At 50.6% G+C, this 21,479-nt stretch overlaps 5 protein-coding genes across 5 annotated transcripts; 3 read left to right on the top strand and 2 right to left on the bottom strand.

Moving 5' to 3' along the window:
• Positions 1–934: 934 nt before the first annotated feature.
• Positions 935–2,584, top strand: V2A60_004637 (glycerophosphocholine acyltransferase; the record flags this gene model as incomplete). Its single annotated transcript, XM_083255954.1, has 1 exon — positions 935–2,584. One exon carries the CDS (start codon positions 935–937, stop codon positions 2,582–2,584), a length of 1,650 nt encoding a protein of 549 aa, XP_083112080.1.
• A 5,101-nt stretch (positions 2,585–7,685) lies between these two features.
• Positions 7,686–8,441, bottom strand: V2A60_004636 (uncharacterized protein; the record flags this gene model as incomplete). Its single annotated transcript, XM_083255953.1, has 2 exons — positions 7,686–7,737; positions 7,798–8,441. 2 exons carry the CDS (start codon positions 8,439–8,441, stop codon positions 7,686–7,688), a joined length of 696 nt encoding a protein of 231 aa, XP_083112079.1.
• A 599-nt stretch (positions 8,442–9,040) lies between these two features.
• V2A60_004635 (GNAT family N-acetyltransferase) lies at positions 9,041–9,521 on the top strand (the record flags this gene model as incomplete). The annotated part of the gene is made up of 2 exons (XM_083255952.1): positions 9,041–9,065; positions 9,118–9,521. 2 exons carry the CDS (start codon positions 9,041–9,043, stop codon positions 9,519–9,521), a joined length of 429 nt encoding a protein of 142 aa, XP_083112078.1.
• Positions 9,522–9,976: 455 nt separating this feature from the next.
• On the top strand, positions 9,977–11,203 carry V2A60_004634 (RNA recognition motif domain-containing protein; the record flags this gene model as incomplete). The annotated part of the gene is made up of 5 exons (XM_083255951.1): positions 9,977–10,013; positions 10,078–10,189; positions 10,245–10,591; positions 10,644–11,126; positions 11,181–11,203. The coding sequence occupies 5 exons, from the start codon at positions 9,977–9,979 to the stop codon at positions 11,201–11,203; spliced, it is 1,002 nt and encodes a 333-aa protein (XP_083112077.1).
• A 2,607-nt stretch (positions 11,204–13,810) lies between these two features.
• On the bottom strand, positions 13,811–15,304 carry V2A60_004633 (Sec39 domain-containing protein; the record flags this gene model as incomplete). Its single annotated transcript, XM_083255950.1, has 1 exon — positions 13,811–15,304. The coding sequence occupies one exon, from the start codon at positions 15,302–15,304 to the stop codon at positions 13,811–13,813; it is 1,494 nt and encodes a 497-aa protein (XP_083112076.1).
• Between the last annotated feature and the right edge of the window lie 6,175 nt (positions 15,305–21,479).

Here is a 21,479-nt window from a genome sequence, read left to right as displayed (position 1 = left end):
CCCCCAAAGTTTCTCCTTACCATCAATCACACTCCGATTATTAGAGGCTATACTATGTATGTATCTACCTCCAAGGTTGTGATTTGAGTTACTTAGCGTGGGAACCTAGAGGGAGAGAAGACCCTGGATGTTTAAGACAACGCAAGTTGAATAGCTTCAAATGAGTGTTCACAATCACTGTCATCTGATTCTGTCATTCACAGCCCTGGCCAGGTGACGAGTTACCAAACTAGCTTAGATATGAGTGGTTGAAGTCGAAGGCCAGCCGATGCACAAGTGCCTAGGCAAACTCACACGTGCAATGAGCTGCGATTCCATAGGTACCTTTAAGTAGGCCTCAACAAAACACTCTACTACTTAGAGCGAGAGTCTCCACTAATAACGGTACCTCGCCTTCAAGTACAGCTACTGATACTTACTGCTATTGTCGCGGGTAGTTGCCCTGAAAGGAGGTACTTCGTAAGTAGGTAAGTAGGTACGAGTAGGCGGTTATGAATTTCGCGGGTCTGTTGCGAATCCAGCTAAGTAGGTACCTCCCCAAAAAGGTATCCACTTGCCAGTTCGACAGGCTCATGTAATAAATACATACATCAGCACACGCAACGTGCACGGCTGTTGTTACACATGACTGCGGCGAAAATACCTGGTCAGTATTCTGCCGTCAGACCGCGCCATCCCACGTCGTCTGCACCTTATTACCTCCGACATTCTTTTCCCTGTCTGTCTCCCCAGATTCTTCCGCTGTCGTCGCTTTCTTACCTACTGTCTGTGGCGATTTGCTGCGGCTAATCCCCAGCAGCACAGCGAAAGGTATGCCTCGTTTACCGCCTCGGGAGTCGCCCGCGCCGAGAATATCTCACAATTTCTACCGCTCTCGACTAGTATTAACCCGCCATAGCATAGTTTCGAAGCAATCTTCTGCTAAGACGTCAAAATGGACGATGAACTGATGGCCGCGCTGCCGATCCCGACTCCAAATGCAGCGTTTCGAGAACCGGTGTGCGACGAACATCAGATTGAGCCTGGCCTAGCCTCACCACTAAGCTCTTCGCCGCCCGATCCGACGATCCTCGACACGCCCAGCTTGAGTGCAACAACTCCCAAAAGCCCAAAACTCTCAAGGCATCCTTCCTTCTCAGGCAGCAGCTCCTATCATGACGACTGGGATTCGCTCCCACCCCTAGATCGTCTCACGGTCCTGGACCTCTTGGATAACTTCGCGTTGCCCCAGCAGCTAGAAAAGCTTCAGAAGGGTATTTCAGCTCAGACTGATAAAGTGCGCCGGTCCAGAGATGTACTCAAATCAAAAACCTATAACGCACGAAACCGCATGGTCGAAGAATGGCGGCGCCGGGTGCCTTCCGCCGATGAACAATTTGATCGCTATCGAAAGCGCATGCGGCAGCGCGTCGACAAGCTAGGCAGGCAATGGAATGACACAAAAGCCATCAGCTTGCGTGAGAAGATATCTTTCATTTGTGGCGTTATGAACATCTTCATCAGTGGCTATCTCATCGGCGGCTATCCAGAATACTTCCATCTCTGGTACACTGTCCAACTTGTATATTTCATGCCCATTCGCATGTTTACATACCACCGTCGTGGTTACCATTACTTCCTGGCTGATCTTTGCTACTTCGTCAACGTGCTTCTCATGCTAAGTTTATGGGCTTTCCCAGCCTCCAAGAGACTCTTCACTGCGGCTTTTTGCCTGGCCTTCGGCAATAATGCAGTCGCCATCATCATGTGGCGAAACTCGCTGGTATTCCACAGCTTCGACAAAGTCACATCGCTATTCATTCACATTATGCCATGCGCTACTTTACATTGTATTGTCCATCTCTACCCCGAAGAAAAGATGCAAGGCCGCTTTCCCGCCATCTGGGCAATCAAAACAGCAGAGCCCGGATCAGCCACGGCATACGCTAATGTCGTATCTATGCTGGCGTGGAGTACCATTCCATATGCTCTCTGGCAACTCAGTTATTATTTCTTCATTACGGTTCGGCGAAGAGAGAAGATTGCCGCTGGTCGGCCAACGTCGTTTACCTGGCTTCGCCGTTCATATGCTAGGACCTGGATCGGCAAATTTGTTCTATCTATGCCCAACACGCTGCAGGAACCCACGTTTATGATGATTCAGTATGTATATGCTGTCCTCACTATGTTGCCATGCCCACTGTGGTTTATTAGCCGTTATGCATCAACTGTCTTCCTACTGGTTGTGTTTGCGTGGAGCATATACAACGGCTCTACATATTACATTGATGTTTTCGGTAAACGATTCCAAAAGGAACTTGAAGCCATGAAGGCCGAGGTGGTCAAATGGCAGACCGCACCGGAACTCATGCTTACATCGCCTTTAATGCAACCACAAATGGAAAACGGAGTTGTTGATCCACAGTCAAAGAGAGCTTCCGGTACGCCTAGTCTTGGGCCCAGTGCCGTTACTGCGAGGGATGCAATGGCTAGAACAATAAGCCTCGACCGTATCCCCCTTCTTGATGATACTACCACCGCAAATTCAACCAGCGTTGATGGTGGGGCGCGAGATGTGGCTCGCGAGAGGAAGGCTGTTGGCTAAACTTCCAAGAAGCGATTGCATGACGTTTGCATGCAGCAAACGTCTCGTCAAACAATGACCGAGTTTCCTGCAGATGAGCGATATGTCTGTCGGTCTGCTGATTGTATAGAATTTTCACTAGTTTTTTTATTACCTCGAGTTGGCGTGCTGGTGTTGTCTTTCGCTCTTTGAACAATCACCTGAGAATTTTTGAAACACCTGATACCACAGAAATACAGATATGAACCAATTTACGTTGTCAAAAGGCCGGATGGGTTGTATTGTCCTTGCATCACATCGCAACTACATGTGTAAGATACTCGGCTCATCACATTGCACGTTTACAACATTAACACTTCCAACGGCCAAGAATTGATTGATGCCTTCCAATTAAATTCGCTATGCTGCTAAAACATGATGCAAATACAAATCAATCGCTTCCCGAGCCATAAAGCTTCGGATGTTAGGCGCTCGGTTCCGGCATTTCCTGTCCATTCATATCCTGTCTTGTTCTATCCTTTCCCATCCTTTTTTTTGGCAATTCATTCCGTCTATCGAGACAACGTCTCTTCAGCTTCTTACTAGCTTCATCCAGAGTTTCTGTGGTCTGCTGAGGATGTTTCAGCAATTGGCTAACAATCAATCAAAGTGCCACAGCTCAAGCATCGTTGTGTATGCTTGTACATGACGCTGATGCGCGACATATAGCCAGAGCCCGGCTGCTGAAGAGCCTGTGTGACAGTAAAGCACGCAATCAGGATCTGTAATCATGATGCATTGTTGAACTTATCGAATGACGCCCCAATCTGCTAATTTCCCACTACCAGCTTCCCCATCTTCTTTGCTACCCGGCCTTCGGCCAAAGACTGACCAAAATCGGAGTGTCTCATCGCCTGCCCCTGTTACCACAACTCGCCCATCGGGGCTCATTGCAAGGTATAGAACGCGATACGTATGACCAGTCAGGCTAGCGACTTGTTGCATGGAAGGATACTTCCACACGACAATTTGGTTTTGACTGTAGCCGTGGGTCGAAACGATTTCATTGGAGTTCTTCGACCACGCCAAGTTGCAAACTTGGCTTCCAGTATCAATCTCGTTGATGACGGAGCCTTTGACTGTGTCGTGAAAGATAATGCGCCGATCTGCTGTACCACCCCCAGATGCAAGCAATCCACGTTGGTGCGGTGACCACGATATCGCCTTCACCGCAGCTGTATGCTCTGAGAACTTCCATAATGGTGATTCCGACAGCTTATCCCATACCATTAGTTTATTGTCGTTGCCACCGCTGGCAAGTTGACCATCCTCACAGTTCCACTTAAGACCGCAAACCTCCTGTTTGTGGCCTACAAGTTTCCGAAGCCATTGGTCTGGTGCCCGAACATCTCTGTGATAGATAAGCCTATCGCGGGATCCAGACGTCAGAATATGCGAGTTCCACGCAAGAGACCCTACCCGAGCTGTGTGGCCTGTCATGGTCCTCAACCGTCTGGTCCTTTCGGCGTCCCAAATCTGCACAAGGCCTTTGCCAGTTCCAATCGCGATATGAGTTCCTTTCTGTATCCATGACACACTCGTAACCGTATCATCTTCGAGTGTGCAAAGCTTATTGACTTTGCTGGTTTGCGCATTCCACATATACACGCTAGATCCCAAGCCCACACCGAGCACATTTGCACTGCCCCAGTCTACCAAGTTGAGGTAGAAGTCATCAGCCAGCTCTGGTGCATCCAGTACCTTGTAGGGGACTTTGTTAACTGAGCGCGGTTGCCTGCGAGGGCTGAGCAACATTTGCTGGCTTCCAAATCGCACTGGTGATAAACTATAGATCTCCGCTCGAGTATCTAGGTTCAGACCATGACGGCTCTGGGGCGTTTTGGTGGGGGTAGGATGACCCGCGATGTGATGATGTCTAGGAGACATGTAGGAAAAGAGGTTCTTGTGTGGAGTTGAAGGGGTAAGAGTAGATGGGAGTGAAGTGGTAGAGTTATTGTTTGGCGGCGTATGAGACCTTGTACCATCTGCAGGATTTATTCTTGTACAGTTCGGTAGGGAGTTGTCTGGTGAAAGGGACGAGGCTGCCTGAGGCACTGAGCTTTCGAACATCTCTGCTCGTAGCAGTGTCGAAAATGTACGATTTGCCTCCTCGGCTGTGACACCGTTAGCCCTTTCTACGAGGACGATATAAACGGTTGGGGGGCGGGGGCTTACTCCTCTGGAAATGCAACTCGCCATGTGGCGTACGCTTCTTTTGCTTTGACAGGGTCGCCGGTGATCCGTCTTCATGAAGTAGACTGAAGCTAGCTTGCAAATCTTGCCCCGATCGGCTTGGAATAAACCTTGGATGCGTTAGAAGTCTGCGATTATCGCAACTACGTTTCTGACGGTACTATACCGATCTCCATTGATCCTTTGGCGCTTTCGGCGTGGGCTAGCACTCGGCGTGCTTTCCCGCTGCGGATGATTCATCTCCCTTGTTAAAGCACTATCGATAGAGTCCCTGTTCAGGTGGGCTACTCTCGTTGAATCCTGGCCTTGTCCATTGCGAACTCGTCGAGCTGATGTAGTATCGCTGCGTGCCTCCAAGCGCCCACGTCCGCCATGTAGTGGCGAGGATGCTTGCGCACTTCCAACAGATGGAGACTTTTCTTCGTTCATAGCAAGCTGTTTGCTTCAATTCAGTAGACGGTGCGCTTGGGGCGGAAGATATCTCAAGCTTTAGCTTGTGAGCCGGTATCTAGAAGCACCTGACTGCCCGTAACGAGCAGAACGGAGCGATGTCGTGTGTGCAGGTGAGTTGTGTTTTGACCGTCTTGCGAGCTACTTCTGGCAAGCTCAAGAAGGCTGATTCAAGGATTGAGATGCCGGTGCTAACGCCAAGGGCGGAACGCTTGTTTGGTGATGATAGTCGCAGCTCAGCGGTAAGGAGTCAGGCACAGGGAAAGACGGCGGGTGTCAGAACACAATAGCTATTCTTCGGTGAAAGATTTCGAGGATATACGCGACGCGGAAAGTGGCCAGCTTCGTTAAGACTGAGCGAGGTCGGATGGGTTGATGAGCGAGGGAGGTTGAAGCCTGGGTAAAGAACTTGGGAGGCGGGAGGAGGCGCTACGGGGCGAGGCAGAGTGGGTGGGTGGCTTGGTGCCAGGATCGCCAGGCCCTCGAGGCGCGCCAGCTTGGGCCGCTCTGGTTCAACTAAGTAACTACTAACTAACCTGCTAAGGTACCTACCTAGGTACCTTACCAGTAGTGCCCTGGTACATAGGTAGGTAATAATACGGCAGGTAAACAACCACTTGTACAACCTCAGGTGGACCCCTTGCTGCAGGCAGTACTACGGAGTACTGAGTAAGTACTGTTAAATACGGGACGGGATTTGTAGTTATTATTGAGCCACGAAGGTTCGTCGGATCTGTGTTTGTTATTGAGCCTATGTTTTCGTCACTTTTTCCTCTACCAGTGCTAAATTGTACGTATCTGCGTAAATTTTATCAGGAGACCCAACTTTATCACTACCTTGCGAATACTTCTCTCCACCGACCGAAGGCCGCTGAGATGCTACCAATTTTATTCTGCCTTCGATGTAGGTAGGTACTTAAGTATTTGACCATCACGTCCCTAAGTATCACCTACCCATCAAACACTACTTGCAGTATTTCTGTACCTTGGGTACCTACTAAGGTGATAAGAGGTAAGTAAATGGCCTAGTAAGTAGCAGAGGCCGGGTCTAAGTCTACCTACTAAAGTATGTACCCATAACTATAGTTAGATACAGTTGTGAGTACCCCTGTTCCAACGGTGCTTGGAGTGCTAAACGGAGTTGTTGTGCGGCAAGCATTCAAGATACTAACCAGGCTGGTTACCTATGTATGTAGGAAGCTACTCAGTATGAACCGAGGCAGGTAGCCTACTTACTCAGAGCCCCTCCACGTACGACAATACCACCCTCATATCGTCGAATTTCTGAGCCATGTTTAACACAGAATAGAGCGGTAATCACGCACGCAGTATCGCATACAGTCTTTCTTACTTCTCCAGGGTCACAAAGAAAATAAAAACTGTGTCCGGATTGTGCAAAGCAAGTCTCCTTAATGACCCAGTTCCTTCTGTCGATGAGTCGGGCTGCCAACGCGAAATTGGCGCGGTACAGATCGCGTCGTACGCGCCGGCCACTAGCGGGGTTGGACGGGGGCTATTTGCTCTCCTGCGCATTTCACAGCCAATCAGACCACTCAGCGCGACATGCTCGCGAGCTGAACACGAATTATTGTACACGACGCAACTTGAAACTTGCTACAAATAAACAAGAACCACCACGCCTTCGCGAAGGAAAACAACATCACGAAAAGTGCAGTTCTGCATGGGGTAGCATTACATGCTACGAAAACAGGTGTCTATCAATGCTATCGTCATGTGCTTGCTCTATAGTGATAGCATCAAATCACTCCGTCATTACTATTATTCAAATTGCCCTATTTAATATACTTGTAAATGGCCTCATGCCTAGCTATAGAAACCAACTTTCAAGAAAGTTTAATTGCAAGGATGGAGACTGTACGAGTGATGCCAATGTCTCTCTGCGAGCAGAGCCTCAGTTCTCCGACACACGGTGATAGGGACGTTATATTTCTTATATCCCATTGTTTCCTTGGTGAGTAGCGGCCCCAACGCGCCATTTTAAGCCGTAGACTCTGCTTGGGCCAGCAGGCGCTTCCGCCAACCATCACAGACCGCCTCGAAGCCGCCAATGACATCTCCACAAACACCTGCGCACTCTCGTTTCTGCAATCTCTCGCCCCAATTTCCTCTTGCAAGCCACCTTTCTCCCTCTTCTCGCAGCTCCTCGTCTCTTCTTAGCTCGGCTACGAGTTCCCTTGAGCTCTTCAACCTGCGGGTTGCTGTAGTAATCGTTTGCCGGGACATGTGAAGAGTATCTGAGAGATAGCTCAAGGTTTGTATCAGCTCAGCCGTAATCGAGTGTAGTGCTGTGAGTGAGTTGAAAGCAACCGTTGAAGGTGTTGGCATGGCCTCTAGCAAGGAAATTAAAAGAGGTACCAAGGTGTCGATTGTATCAAGGTCGGGCGCCGGCGCCAAAGGCGACAACAAAGGGTATGCAAGGTTATAAAGCTGACGATTCTGATGCGCAAGGTGTGTCGTAAGCGCCGTATGTGCTGTAATGAGTCTGTACCCAGTCAGCACGTCGGTGGCTGCGCCAGGAAAACGATTCGTACCTTGATGCATTGCCTTCAACACTCGATTGCGACCCTAGATCACGCAAACTTTCTGTAATTCGGTTGAGGACATCATCTTCCGGCCCACCGTAGCTTTCAGTGCCACGACGAGCCAGAGACTCTACGGCATCGATTTTAGCGATTAGATTCGCGGTGAAACCAGCTGCATCTAGATCAGATTCAGAGCCATATTCACTACCATCATACTCGCTTCCCTTCCTCTGATGAGCACGATGGGGAGGAGAGGGAAGAGCGAGCTTTGCGTCTTTCGTCCTCTCTGCGCCGCGGACATTAGCACTGTTGACGTCAACTCCGCTATCACGAGAGCCATCGAGCTTGGACGCGTCGCCGCTTCTTTGGTTGCCGGAAAATCCGCAAACGACGCCGTCATCTTCCTCGCCAGAGTCGGAGAAGGCATCAGCGAGCTCATCCGCCAAGTTCCCCATTCCGCTGCTAGTTTGTCCACCCCCGCCTGCGAGTATGCTCATATCCAGAGTATCTTGGTGTGTAAGGCTGTTGCGAAATGGAGTCGTCACATCGCTGATGGATGATCTGGAATGCCTGCGATGGATTGGCGAAGCATTATGGTCATCGGCAACAGACGACTGTCTTGAGCGCTGTGGCGTTTGTGGTGACGCTGGCATGTTGGATACTGGGAAGCGGTCGCTCACCGCCAAGGCCACTGCCTCAAATGCGATGATCGTCCGTTGGCCTTTGCTGTCGCACCGCGGCACTATATGCTGTGCTAATTTCTGCGTAAGGATATAAATATCGATCTCGCGCAGGTCGGTGTCAAGGTAGCAGCGGATTGGTAGGGAAGGTGAATTTGCACTGAGAAATATATAAAAAGAGGTAGGATGCCGTCGAGCACAGTGTGGCGCCGTCTCTAGGTACTAACCTAAAGGGTGGAGCATTTTGGTACTCCAAATCTGCAGGGGCAAAAGTTGGCATGTCTACCTACCTAGGCTAGGTACCTAGTATCAATTTACTTGATGCTTGGTACCTGCCCACCACTACTTACCGAGACTTTACCGCAACCTAACAAGTCCGTGGCTGAACACACACTGCACTTATCTGCTGAGCGACCAGACACATAGTCATGACAACCTTTCGACGATTTCGCCCTGAGGATGTCAATAAGTTCTCAAAGTGCAACTTAGACCCTCTAACGGAATCGTATGAACTCGGATTTTACCTTCAGTATCATTCAAAATGGCCTTCTCTCTTCCAAGTTTGTGAAGACATGCGTGGAAATATTGTTGGATACAGTATGAAAACGAAGTTCTGAAGCTAGATTATCATAATTAACCACATAACCAGTTATGGGCAAAGTCGAATCATCACCAGATGCCTATAAATACTCCGAGCACTATCTGCCCTGGCATGCGCACATCACTGCTCTTACGGTTGCACCCGAGGCGCGTAGGCTCGGCATCGGTAGGATTCTGACAGAACAATTGGAAGCGGCTGCCAACGCCAATGACGCATGGTTTATGGATCTTTTTGTTCGGAAAAGCAATACGAGGGCCATCGCATTTTACAAGAGCATGGGATACAGTGTTTTCAGAGTGGTGAAGGATTACTATTGTGACCACGCCGCTGACGCTACCAAATCTACCGAAGATGCGTTTGATATGCGCAAATCCATGACGAGAGATGTGAAACTTGAGCATGTCCGGCACGATGGGGAGGATCATCAAGTTGACCCTGAGGATGTGTGGTAATAATGTTATTAGTTTCAATGTTGACATTGTCGATAAAAGCCTAGCATTCTTTCGTGGCGTCCGAAGAAAAGAATTGCTACCTGAGTTAAGTACGGATACTGAGTAGGCTGGTTACCTGTAGGTTAGTAAGTTACCTAGGACTGTCGAAACAAGTAAGTACGGTACTTACCTACAGAACGTTGTGGCAAGTAAGTAGTCATGTGGAGCTACATAAATCCAGCTTACGTTACCACACAGCCGGGTGCTGTTAGCTCAGTATGCAGATTAACCTGATTCGGATAATGTCCGGCAGATAGCCCATTTTGTTTGCTCACCTATCCAGCACTGTTTTCGCCTCTCCATCTGCATGCCACCCAGCTGCCAGCAAACATCAACAAACGCAGCTCCGGCCATCCCTCGTTATCTCATTCAATTCCATCTAGTTCAACAGAATCAGTAAGATGGCAAGCGCAGCAATGGATTATGAAGCGCCTAATGGCGATCGTTATGATGGTACAGTCTTCCAGTTTTCTCTCGCGTCATTACTGCGAATGTTGACTCATTTCCCCTTGCAAAGACGAAGCCCCTCGCTATGAGCGTGATAACAGGAGTGCTTCCCCGCGTCCTGGTCGAGATGAGATTGATACTGGGCGTCGTCGCTCCGGTTCACCAACGGCCCATCCTGACAGGTTAGCCCAACCATTTTAGCCAAAGCAACAAGCATTATTGACTCTTTTACCAAAGCGGCTCGAAGGAAACCTCGGCTCCCAAGGACGATGATGATGGCGCTGTCAATCCCGGCTCTAACCTCTTTGTGACTGGCATTCACCCACGTCTATCAGAGGCTGAAGTTACAAAGATGTTCGAGAAATATGGCGACGTTGAGAAATGTCAGATCATGAAGGATCCTCACTCTAAGGAATCGCGTGGATTTGGTTTCGTCAAGATGGTCACTTCAGAGCAGGCCGAAGCTGCCAAAGAGGGTCTGCAGGGAGAAGTGATTGAAGGTCGAACTCTGAGCATCGAGAAGGCTCGCCGTGCCCGGCCTCGCACACCGACCCCTGGCAAATACTTCGGCCCGCCCAAGAGAGGTTCGCTATTGTCTCATACATCATAAGCTCTATTAACTAATACAGAATACAGATAACCCCCGCCCCCGGTTTGAGGATCGTCGCCGTGGAGGCTATGGCGGTGGTTACGGCCGTGATGACGGATACCGCTCTCGCGGCTATGATCGAGGCAGCAACGACCGAGGCGGCTATGACCGAGGCTATGAGCGCCGCTACGATGATCGTGGTGGTTATGATCGCTCCTATGAACGTTCCGGATACGAGCGTGGCTACCGTGAGGACAGGCGTTACGATGAACGAGCAGGCTATGGCCGCGACTACGAACGCAGTGGTTACGACCGTCGTGACCGCGATGAAAATTATGGTCGCGAGAGACATAGTGGGCGCGATGACCGTGACCGCCATGGCCCACGTGGCGCTGCCGGCGGCTATGAACGTGAGCGATATGACCGCCAAGGTGATCGTGACGCTGGTCGACCCCGTGACACTGCAGCCGGAGGTTCTGGCGGATACACCGATTCAGCATCGCGCTCTGAGCCACGAGAACAATACGGAGGTTTGAAATAGCGATCAATATGTTGTTACTCTAAGAGAAGCTAATTCTATCTAGGTGCCGACGCCACGATGCGATAAGCTCATTCAACGCAGTTGTACCGTTCCCAACGCCGTATTTAGGCTCTGTATAGTTTTATTTTTGCTCTGGACTGCTCGTGGCCAAAGCCTTTTGTTCTGCTGTTTCTTTTCATTTGTCAATCAATCTCTTCCGCGCTGATGTACGAACTCTACGGTCAACATTATTTCTCGAGGAACCACTCATCCAGGGGTCTTCCACAATTTGCGACGGCTATAGGAGAAAAGTTCAAGAATCGCTACTTCGTCAAGAATTGGTCATTGTTTGGGCTTCTCAGTTGTGCGACGACGGGGATACGTGTGCGCCACATTTGGCAGCTTTCGGACTTTGCAAATCAAAACTCTTCATCACCACGCGTTCTGCGGCCGCGTTTTTAATAGCTTTACAACCACCACTCAGAAAACGTCGGGTTGCACATTTCACGGTGTGAACCATGGGCCAAATAAAAGTCGACTAGGACGCCATTAATCTTTCCTACTATGAACGTCTATTTACTACGCCATGTCTGGTCTCGAGTTGTCGACCCCCGCACCTCCCATCAACCAGCATACAGCAACATATGTGCGCTGGCATCGAACCAAAAGTTGTAAATTACACCACGACCTGTCCTGCTCATCGAGTACATTGCATACATTGTGGCCACCGTTTGATCTATCGACGAACTTCAGCTTCACTCTCGGTTCTTTCGTGGCATCGAGTATATACCGCCTGCAGCTCACGTGTTAGTACCGTCATCGCTATTCCACGATATTGCCAGGAGTAAAATGCCGCGACTTTCCAAACGCTCCGAATTCAGAGTACCATGATTGGCAATGCCGTTGGAGAATGCTGCAGTGCTTCCGCTGGCTTTGAAACAAGAGCTAGCTGAGTTCTCTTCTTGGGTGAGTCTGGAGCTACAATTATTCACTACGTATGTCTTAACACAGGTTGTCGGTCCGTACTGCCTTCTGCCCAACCGACTTCGTTCCTGCCACGCAGTTCGTAGACCAGTACTCCTCATGCCGGGTTCCATGGCGCGCGGCGCTCCCACAGTCATCGCTATTGACTCCCAACAGCTCGTCCACACGACCCTCTTCTACGAAACAGCCCTATGTAACTGACATTATGTCGAGATCGTATTTAGGTATTACAGTCAGCCTACAATATAGATACACTTTCTCGATAAGAAGAAACTTGCGTAGAAATTGAGTCGTCATGTACCCTGTCAACTTAACACGGCTACGTGTACAGCCAGATGGGTCAAAAGAGCAGGGTTTTCTGGTACCTAATTATCCGTGTAACACTACTCTATGTAGTCAACTCACTTATTCGCCTCCTCCATTGACATTTGCACCAATGAGCCAACCAACACCAGAAACAAGTGTCCCGGTAGCTGCCTCTCGTATTTGGTCTCTCTTCCTCGTACGGAGTTCAGCTCGGTCTTCCGATACGATTGGGATTTCAGCTGTTGGCGGGGCGCCTTGAAGACTAGACAGGGCAGTGAGATTTCGTTGCGCGATTCTCGCAGTAGCTCGAGACAGATCGAATAGCGACATTGGTGCATCGTCTCCCTGCCTCGCTGCTGTACTAGCCGTGATATTACGACTTGGTTGGATTGGCCGCTGTACCGGACGGTTGAAGTTCCCCGGCAATGCACTGAAATCTCCCGCAGCATCCCATGCCCTCTCGTTCGCAGCTTCTTCCCTGATGGCTGAATCTAGTTGCTCTTCGCATCGCCTAAAGCTCTTCAGTATCTCGTGGAGTTCCGCAGGGGGGGCAGCGCGGATTGCCGTGGCCAGGCACTCAATCCTTTGCTGGAGGTGCCGTATTTCAAGATTGCCGCTCGCTGTACCCAGGTGAGTCGGCGGTTGTGAGCACTCGGTCCGGATGTACTGGCCAGCCTTCAGGGCCGCCGGCCACGACCAGGTATCGGGCAGGGCAGAGGAGTGGCTTGATGTAATTGCTGTTTCGTTCCCGAGTCGACTAACAACGTACGAATAAGCTGTTTCGAAGTCATCTTCGACCAATGCCGCTTCGACGCACATTGCTACTATTCGCTTTTCGGCAATGAACAGTGCCTGCTCAATTTCCGACGGTGTCGCAGCTACGTTAATCGATGAACCACATGAGGTCAAGCCAGCATGCACCATGTTGGCCCCCATCTCCAAAAACTCTTGTACGCGTGTGTAGGCTTTTGAATTCTGGTTTAGCACTTTGTCTATGACGCTGATTGGGTCCGAGTGTACCCGGAGTACGACTGGGCTGAACGGTTCGCCTTGATTGAGAACAAGGCGGTAGCCGCTCAATGCATGGCTGGCTTTGAGGAGCGCCTCAACTCGTTTGACTAGCTGTGAGGAGTTTTCCAGCATTTCTGGGTTTGAGTGGATTCTCCTTCAACATTAGCAACGATTAATGCGGCGGCAAGGAAGCAAAACTCACATATCATCGCATTTCTTCAGTCCACCGCGAGTTCTATTCAGGTTTGATGCATTGTCAAAGGCGCTCAAAGCAGACTGGTAGATAGCATCCTGGAGTTTGACTCTAGCCAGTGGCTCCTTTGCGTCTTGATATATCTCCCTTGACAAAGAATACACTGCTGTCAAATTAGCCTCTCTCTTTACTGCGCTGAATTAATAGAAATCCATACTTGACTTAGATAGTAGGGTCTTTAGAAATTCGGTTTCGATGTGTTCTCTGGGGACCATGCCGAGGGGCCCATTATGTTGTGATGACAGATCCGTAGGCTTGGCATGATGCGCCCAGGTAGAGAGCCATATAATAACATCTCTCGATCGTCGCCAGTAACTATTATCATCCCGCGGTGCTTGATTTGCTACCGCTCGAAGCAATTTGTTGAGTTCACCCTTTTGCTCTCTTTCATCTCCAATAAAGAGTAGATCTCCTGCTTTTCGCACAGACCACGGTACACCCAAAGATGTAGAAAGATACGCACTGATTGTAAGCGCTGTGATCAGTTGGAGAGATTCGGGTGATCCAGAAGTGAGAGGATTTGACATTTTAAGCAAGTCTTGACGCATGAAGGCGGCCATCTTCGGATCCCGAATTTGTGTCATTTTGAAGGCTGGTAGGAGCGAAATGTCCAATAGAATCCTCTCGAGTGTCGGGAGCGAGTCCGTTTCATCAAGTCTCTTGCGAGTGAGGCAGCATATTTGGTATGAGCTTCGCAGCGCTTCCTCACTTGACTCGGTCATGCTGTACAGACAGGCCACGGCCGTAGTAGCATATGTCTTTTGGAGAAATCGAAGTTTACTCTCTGGAAGGCTTATCGTAAGATTCTCACCGAAATATACGTCGCGCGGTCCCTCCCAGTGTTTAATCGCACCAGCCGCACTGTTCCAGGATTTTGTTGCCCATGACAGGATAGTGTTCTGGACTTGTTCCCATCCCGGGCAGTGCATTCCAATGTCGCTCTCTGATGCTTTCCATCGTGATTCATTATACAGCCATGGTGCGACCAACCCTCGCAGGGCTCTCCCAACCGTCTCGCCGTCTCTTTTGGTAGACTCAGAGAGTAGAAATATCGCCGCATTTCGGTCGGGGAGGTTCTCAAACTCAGCTAGAGAGTATTCCGATGAAGCATTTACATAACATTGAAGACTTCGTCTCACAAATGGGAACACTGTGGACGCGGCCCAATATTTTATATAAGGGTATGAATCAGTGAATGGTTGGAGAAGCTCGGGCAGTTGTGACAACGCCCCGATCTCAGTGTTGATTCTGTACGTTCTTCGCAAAAGGAACTCGCAGATACTGTCATGATTTTCGAACGTTGTTGTGTTCTTTCCTGACAACGGTAGGAGTCGAAGCTTCTTGGCCTTTTTGGTCGCAGTTTCGTCGCTGATGCTGTCAACGGGGGATGTATCTGGCTCGAGATCAGTTGGAAATCCCACTTGTCCGTCTGAAAGATCGCGTAGCAGCTCGGTATAGGCGCACGGCTCCACCGTCTCGGGAAGGTATGTGAGTAGAACGCGTAGTAAAACCTCGGGTCGCAAGACAGAGTCGTTTCGGTAAGCAAGAGCAGCTAGAGCGCGAACGTCCTTTTGAGCGGCCAGGTGCGCTGCCAGCAGCAGAACCTTGGCTGGCGATAGCTCTTTACCCTTCATCGGTGGCCTTCCTTTCACAGTTTGAAAAGTCCTGGTCGTGTCAAAGCTCTGGCCAATCCGCATGGATCAGGACCTGTTTGCGCTATTCAACCTGTGACGTCTGTTCTGTTTCGATATGCATCTATAGGGGCTATTCGCCTGGGAGGTACTTCGGTGGGTATCAATCGGGGATATGTTACAATCGATGACGATCCTTTAACAGAGGATACGCTGGAACTCGGCAAAAACTAACGACAATTCGTGTGTCTTTGTTAGTGCTCCAACATTTAGCCGATCAAATTCCGAATTTGAATTGTCATTGCCACGCCCTCAAGCATCTTGATACTCGTTTAGCACCGCATGTACCGGTCTCGAACCTGACGAAAGTAGCCATTCGATCATAATGGCGTCCGGCTATGGAATGCATGGAGGTAATTTGCCTGAATCCCAATGAATTTTGGCTTTATTGAGACTTATTGACTTGGCTTAGGCGTCGGCCGTTGCTTCTCCTTCTGGCAACAGGTGATGGGCTGTTACGTTGTTAACACCTCCTCTGATGATGACTCTGGCAAGAAAAAATGTACACTGGCTCTTGAGGACTATTACGAGTGCCTACATCATAAGAAAGAGGTTCGTTACATCGTATTGCGGAACAGCTCTATGATACAATGCTGACTGCGAACAGCATGCCAGAGCTTTGGCCATGCAAGCTGCGTACGCCCGGTCCGAGGCAGCCACCGCGAGAGATGATGCGCCGAGTGCGAAACAAATACGGAGCTTGGGACTGCTTGGGAAGGAAGAGGAATCAAAGCAGCTGTTGCGACAGAACTAGCCTTCGCAGGCTTTGTATCAGTAGGCGGGACGGTATGCGGACTCTTGTGAATACAGCTAGTTGATCAACTTTCTCCTTCATCATGGTATGTTTTGTTGGAATTTATGGCCTTCGTGACTTACAGCATACCCACGAATATTTTTATGTGCCGGGAGTGGAGGATCTTCGATACGTAATCAGAACGTCACTCGGTGCGGATGTGTGGTGTCGAGAGTCCTCTCTCCGAAACATTTGGTTTTGTTCCTTATTCATACGGGGTACTTCTGGTTTGGTTAGCTGTGGCGATTCGGCTTTGCTGACACCTGCACCTTGAATAGTAGGTGTGGATTTTTCTATCCCTTCTCTTCGCCTAGTCCTGTGCATTCACTGTCGTGGTTTCGCTGGTTTTCTTTGACTGCGTTGCCACGTTTGCATCATTTTACGCCAGTAGCTAATTCGGGAGCTTTATAGTGTGGTCTCCAATGTAATCAATATTTACCTGTTGTTTAATCTGCCATATTCTGCTCGGGACTGCCTTGTTGTCGGTACAGCCCGTTGCTATTTGACCCATACTCGGAACAACGTTCTAGTACAACCAGCAAATCTTTGTCCTGGCTCTGGCCGTCCCGTCCTCTTTCCGCCTTTCACAGCATGGTAGCATCATGTGCTCGGGTGGCATGCTCGTCTTGTGTCACAGATGACTCGACATGGAGTTAGGGGGGTCACTTCCTATCAACGCTGCCGTGAGTATTGTATTTAAGCGAGCTTTATACCGACTGTGGTACCGTTTTTCCCTCCGTGCCTGCGTGTGCCTGTGTGTGTCGGTGGGCATTGTGTGCCGTGAGTCTGCGTCCCTTTTCATACTTTGAGATGTGCACGCACACTCTGTGTTGTATGTATGTGTCGTTCGTGGCATCGGTCCAGCCAGGCCGGTTCAACAGTGCCTCCTCCGGGAACAGTGTTCGCGCTGTTGTCGTTGGTGTAGGTGTTGGCCAGCCGCGGTTGTTGATACGATATCAGAACCATCCCTGCCACAGTCCAGGGAAGGCTACGTCACAGTGCCTCGTCGGTAATTACATACGGGAAAATAGTGCGGGAAAGAATACGCTCACGAGTACTAGGTATTCATAGTAGTGGTATCGCTCCAGGGCGGTATGATATGATGTTTGGCTGGGACATGTAGCTACCCTATACCGACCCTTCCCAGGGCGGCAATTAGTATTATCATATGTGGTTTTCTGCGAGATCACACATCACAGGGCTGATGTTTGTGGTAGTGACACGGTCTAGAGAGCGCGGGGGTAATTGACCTGAGAGCAAACAAGACATGCAAGCATCCTCTACATTATGTGCTGAGTAGGTAGGAACCAGGTGTTTTTCATTCTCCATCACTGGGGTTGAAACTAGCTTAGTGTATCGTGTATGGTTTACCGACACCCCCCCCCCCCCCCCCTTTGTTCTCTCTTTCCTTCCCGGTTGACTGGTACGGTGGCTCGGGCGCTCAAACCAGGTCCCCGGTTCAGCGACGTACTTAGTACTGGGTAGCCGAGTTCGCGTACAACAGCCACAGTCACTTGCGGGGTTCTGACACCAGGTATTGCATTTTGGGGAGCACTACTGATTGGCCAAAATACGCAGCTTGCCTGAGTTGGCGCTCACTGCGTCCAAGAGGCCCCTGACGAATGCTAAATGGTGGTTCAAAGCACCCTGCATGGATATAATGGCACGCCCGCCAGCCGTTTCTCGACTTGGGCTGTACTAAGTAGCAAACGGATGCAGCGCCGTCACCGAACTCTTATCGAGCAAGGAAGAAGGGGAAAGAATTGCGAGTGCATAGCTAACGAGTCTCAGTGTCACTTCGGGCCTCGTATATCGTTGGCCGGAAATAAATGACCGCCGGGTTCAGCGAGCGATCAAGTCAAGCACAGAGATGAGAGAACCATAAGTAGCGGAAGAAGGGAGGCATGAGACAAGATGGCTGCGCGACGGATGGGCGTGGCTAGTTGACAAATTGCGGCGTATGCCAATGAACGCGGGTTTTAGACGTACCCTAGGGTGGGGTAGATATTTGGGAACGTAGAGATAAGCGAGAACCGGTGCACCCAGATCGCTGGGACGGCACTGCAAAACGCAAGAGGCACAGAGCGATACATAACTGGTAAAGAACCAGAACAACGCCAAAAATGCTGAAATGCAAGCGAAGCAAAGGCCAGACGTCGTACGCGATAGATGATGGGACCGTAGCAATGTGAAAGCCGTTGTTACAGCGCGGGACGGCAGTTTGTCTGCCTGTCTTGGATGGAGCGGCAGCCAAGCAATAACACCTGGTACTTCAACGTACGCGGGAAAGAATAAGAAGAGGGAAAGCTACTGAGCCACTATGACCATTCACTACACCGGTACAGTTGCGACATTGACATGATCGCGCAGACAGGTAGCAGCCCGTGGTCACAGCGGTCTCTCCGTCACCAGCCTCGAACGCTCACACGCTAGCAAGGATGCTCGGTCATGGACGCATAACCACCTGTTAGCCCGGCATCCCGGGTACGGAATATTGCAGTCTGGAAAGCCATGCAGCGATGATGATGGCTAGCGTTGCGGTGAGGCAGGATTGGGACCCGAAGTTTGAGCTGCGTCAATTGGATCACTGCCCAACCCAGTGGCCAGCAAGCCACATACCACATCCTGGGCTGCGTTGCATGGCTGCATTCAGCTTTGATGCATGCTCAATTGTAACCAATGCAGCACCTGTAATGACGAGTACGGGTGCGCATAGTCAGCCCACAGTATGCTTGCACCATGTAGGCTGTGGGCGCGGCAGGAGCCAAGGGGTACAAACGCTCATGATGCAAATCAGATTTTTATTGGGCAACGAGGGGTAGTCCTCGAGCATACAAGCACGTCGGACTGGTATGGGGAGAGATCAGGAGTGAAATACTTAAGGAAGGTGCTGCACCCGAGAGTGTGGGTTGGGTTGGGTTGGCTTGCTTGCCAAGCTGGTATGGGCGGGCGGCCCAGCCAGCTGGTGTGTGTTGGTGGTGCCAGGTGGGCTGTGGCACCCGGTGTACGGTGACCTCAGTGGCGCGAAGTTTGGTGCGGAGCGGTTACTCACAGGGCATCCGTACTTTGAGAGATGCCCGAAAATTGTCGGTCGGGAGTCGCACTCCGGAACGCCACAAGTCAACGGTGCTGCGTCTGACAAGGGCCACAGAAACGCCGCGGAACGGTTGTTACCAGTATAGGGCCATGGGTGGGCCGGGCAGAAACAGGGAGCTTTCAGAATTGGCGGGCTGGCCAAAGGAAAAAGACACCTTGCTGGACGCCCCCCCCGCCCTTCCACACGCGCTGGCAAGCAATTACGCACCGTTTTGCGGTCGTCGGGTGGGCGACCCGCTCTCAAAGTAGCCATAATCACTAATCAGTGATGAGGCCCTTCCTTGCCCAGCCAGCTTGCCTTGCCCGAGAGTAGAGGGGCTCGGCAGGCCCGGTTCATCAGGCCTCGACGCAGAGCCTCTGTGGATGGGGTCGGAGTTGGCTGAGGAAAGCTAGCGAATGTGTCTGGAGCTTTTCGTACCACGGTCGAGAGTGACCGCAAGCAATTCGTCCTGATGGGATACCATCCCTTTCCTCAAGGCTCCGTCGCGACCCAAAAGCTATGGTGCTTGGAGGCCGAAAGCGTTTCCCCACATCCACCGTGCAGATAGATGGCACGGCACTGCTACACGTGAGCCGCTGCACAGTCAACGCCCCCTCCTTTCTTCCATCCCAACATAATAATTAATGACCTGAACGGGCTGTGCATTGACTGGGCATCCCGCAACGGTTTTCGTCCCCAAAAATGGTACGAGGCGTCGTAGGCCGAGCCAATGATGAGTCAGATGTAAAGCCCGACCATCAATTCCGATTACTGATGCAGGCCCTTGACTAGCCTATATAGGTAAGCGCCAACGGTGAGGCTCCATATGACCCACATGTTGGCGGCGTTCTCGGGGGTGTGGGATCAATGCGAGAACCGTCAGCCGCCCAGGCATGCACAGAGTAAGTCTGGTCATAAATCATCTCGCAAGCCCTGTTGCCAGACGATGCGGGATTATTGATCCAGTCCTACATCATCGAATTTCCAGTGGTGTTACGTATGTGCATCAGTCGCAAAGGAATGCGACATGGTCACAGCCGGGAGCAGCGAGTCTCCAAAAGCCCCTTGGGTGCTGTCTCTAGAGCGCTTGCATGAAGTATAGCCAAGGAAGGAAAAACGAAACAGAGGACGAGGTGTAGGCGCTCGCAAATGCCTTGATACAACTAGCAACGTCTTCGCCCCGTGGAATAAGTACACATTAGTATTCCTGGAGTTGGTAATGCGCTACTTCGAATGGTGGGGACGAGGGACAGGTATTGAAGGTAAAAAATAAAGAATTCTAAAATAAAATGCAAAACAAGGTTTCGTTTTGGAGGACCGTTGCACCCGCCAATGGGGGCTCCCGGGCAGCTGGGACCGAAATACACCGGCGTAAAACGGTGGTTCCTTGCAGCGCTTGCTTTTCCCTTCCAGGCAACCAGGCCAGGTTCCGTTCAGCTGGGCTCTGCAAGGATGGGGGCCAAACGATCACAAAGGTGGCAAAGCCGAGGTCCTCTTTATTTCTCCAGATACTGCCTGATTGAGTCCTAGTGCTCTTACCCTAGATATGCCGTGCCGTTTCCACTACCGAGAACTGGATCAACACCCCCTTGTCCGTCGGCCGCCGATATTCAACGGGTGCTCCATCCAGTGCCATCGGACCGGCCTCAACCTACGTAACAATTACAGCAGACACAGACTTGGATACATGCTGGTACGTGTGTACACCGACGCCAATACGATTCCGCACATGATACCGTGCACTGCAGCGCTGCTCACCAGACTGAATAGCCAGGAGACACGCTTCTGCAGGTGCAAGGTTTGTCGCACATTCAGGCAGTCCAGAGACGGGAAGCTTTCCAGTTCTTAGGCCTTGCTTGACTCTTCCTTGTAAGGAGCTGCTGGCTGCCTGAGACATATCAAAGTCACCAGGAGACACAAGGAATATGATAGAGACAAGCCTTGTGATAGGTAACCTACGCAGCATGTACAAAGCGGTTCTGCGCTGTGAGTACCAGTAGAAGTTTGGCCAACACCGGCGGTGCAACAGTATCAACCGCCAGAGTATCATTTATTAATCAAAACAAGACGGACGTCAGTCATCTTTTGGGTATGGCAGGCGTAATGCAGCGGGCTGCGGCGAGCTCGCTCCGAGGGGCCCAACGCCCCCCCTTGCCCCCCAACCCCCTTGCTGCGAGTACAGTGGTTACAAGCTGGGTTGAATGGACTACTAGGTTCTGTCTATTATTATTTCCCGCTTCCCATGGCCG

The sequence above is a fragment of the Cordyceps javanica genome, chromosome 3 (assembly GCF_051103115.1).
Source record: "Cordyceps javanica chromosome 3, complete sequence".
In the NCBI taxonomy this organism is placed as follows: Eukaryota; Fungi; Ascomycota; class Sordariomycetes; order Hypocreales; family Cordycipitaceae; genus Cordyceps; species Cordyceps javanica.
The sequence above is the reverse complement of the archived record's forward strand: the minus strand, read 5'-3'. Positions and strand labels throughout refer to the sequence as shown.